At 36.6% G+C, this 2095-nt stretch overlaps 1 protein-coding gene across 1 annotated transcript; it reads right to left on the reverse strand.

Annotated features, from left to right (window-relative positions):
- Positions 1–674: 674 nt before the first annotated feature.
- LOC110022783 (protein PAM68, chloroplastic) lies at positions 675–1421 on the reverse strand. The gene has a single exon (XM_020721889.1). The coding sequence runs from the start codon at positions 1311–1313 to the stop codon at positions 714–716; it is 600 nt and encodes a 199-aa protein (XP_020577548.1). The 5' UTR covers positions 1314–1421; the 3' UTR covers positions 675–713.
- Positions 1422–2095: the final 674 nt, after the last annotated feature.

Below are 2095 nucleotides of genomic sequence, written 5' to 3' on the forward strand. Positions count from 1 at the left end.
AAAATAATGAAAGGACAGTAAGAAAGTTCATTCAAATCCCTAATCATCGATTCTCACACAGGGATCTCAGACCTTAGGCTTACTTTTTCGGAGTGAAAGGCAGTCTTCAGTCTCAAGGCTTATTTATGTCTCAATGATAATAGGCAAAGCAACCACTTACAAGAATATGTATCATAAATGCAAAGCTGGTAGAAACACATACACTTCATTAAACATAACCTCCCACTTCACTTTAGAATCATGCTCTATTATGCCTCTCTAAGTATCGCACCATTGTTGTCAGCCTCCTACACCTTTCACTTATACATCCTGAGGTTACCTGTACAGTTAAGTAGTCTCAGTCCATGCACTAACTTACTAGTGCCCAATAGACTATTCCTAAAAGACTACCATGATATCTTTGTGGAACCCAAGATCATGATTTTGTCCACAAAATCTAATAGCGCCGAAAGCTATCACTCAAGATGAACATAGCCTTCCCATGAAACAATTTCAAAATTCGTCTTTTTACACCCCCATCCATGTTCCCCTAAACCCCAAGCAAGTATTAACCGTTGAGATATTTCCACGGAAAAATTACAATAACAGAACACTAACCAACCAGATCTTATAGAAGAAAGCGATATCACACAAGTTAAAACCAAAACCACAAACTAGAGGAAGTAAGAGGAATTTTCACTAAAGCAAGAAATCAAACACTAACCGCGCATGCGCTACTTCTTACGCTCGCCGCTCCGAAGCGACTGCCAGAACACAGGCCAATTCCTTCTCGCCTCATTCCATCCGAGTACAGAACCCTCGCGAAGTGGATCCCAGCTCGCAGACACGATCCCATAGCTGACACCAAGAAGAGAAGCCCCAAAAAAGAAGAAGGAGACCAGGAGAGGTATCCAGTTGGGCACGTCTACCCTCACCACCACCTTCAGATAGTAGAACAAGGGGAAGAAAAGAAGGCCGGTGCCCAAAGGAACGCCCACAGACAACCCCATTCGCTGCATCATTCGATTCGTCACTACCTCGGGGATAGTCCCCGCGGCGTCGTCTCTCTCATCCGCATCGCCATACTCTGCTTCATCATCCTCGTTTGGGCTCAAAATCTTCTTTCGTCTTTTATTTTTGAATTGTTGCGAGGAGATGGCGGGGCCGAATCCCTTGGGGGTCTTGCGAGCAGCAGCGGGACAGAGGGTTAGGGTTTTGTTGTGGGACGAGGATGAATAAGAAGAAGGGAGATTGAGATGGGGAAAAGGAGCGGGAAGCAAGAGATGAAGGACGGATTCCATTGCTGGCCTTATGCGATGAGTTGTTGATGGCATGAAGGACCTCCTCCACTTTGAGAATGGCGGGGCGACCTTAACACGCCTGAAACATAGGCCAGATTAAAAATTGGGTCGGAGAGAAATAGTTGGGCGATACATCAAATGGGCTTTGATGGATTTGGATGCCACTGATCCATTAATTTGAATAGATTATCTTACAAATTAATCAAATTGAGTGAGATAAAATATAAATACTAAAAGGGTTTTTACATATGAATCACACAAAATATTAAATATAAGATTTGAATTTTTAATCATTCAACTTTTACATATATTTCTTATTTTAACCACTCAAAATTAAATCTTTGGATAAATTCAATCCAAATTAAATTGAAATTAATTTTATTCGGTTTAGAGAAAATTAAAATTTAACATTTAACCTAAAATTATTAAAACATAAAATTTTATTTCAAAATTAAAACTTTCATTTATATTTCTTATCTAAATTACATAATTTTTTTTTTTTCAAAATGAATTAATTTCTTAATTTTAATATCATATGGTTTCTCAATTTCTTTGCTTTAATGGATATTAAAATCTATCCAAAAATCAAAGATTAAATATTAAAATATTAAAATAAAAATTCAAATTATTATTATAAATTGAACCGAATCAATTGAATGAGCTTGGCTAGATTTGGATTTGAATTTGAATTTTAACCAAACAAGGACACCCTTATATGCCACAATTTTTTTTTTCCTATCTAAATATTTTAAAAACTAATTTATTAGTTATTTATATAAAATTTAAATGGTTAATGACTAAAAAATTATTAATTT

Source organism: Phalaenopsis equestris, unplaced genomic scaffold, assembly GCF_001263595.1.
Source record: "Phalaenopsis equestris unplaced genomic scaffold, ASM126359v1 Scaffold000202, whole genome shotgun sequence".
In the NCBI taxonomy this organism is placed as follows: domain Eukaryota; kingdom Viridiplantae; phylum Streptophyta; class Magnoliopsida; order Asparagales; family Orchidaceae; genus Phalaenopsis; species Phalaenopsis equestris.

Excerpts from the sequence above, each read along its gene's own strand:
- LOC110022783 (XM_020721889.1), bottom strand. The coding sequence starts at position 1,313 with ATGCCATCAACAACTCATCGCATAAGGCCAGCAATGGAATCCGTCCTT.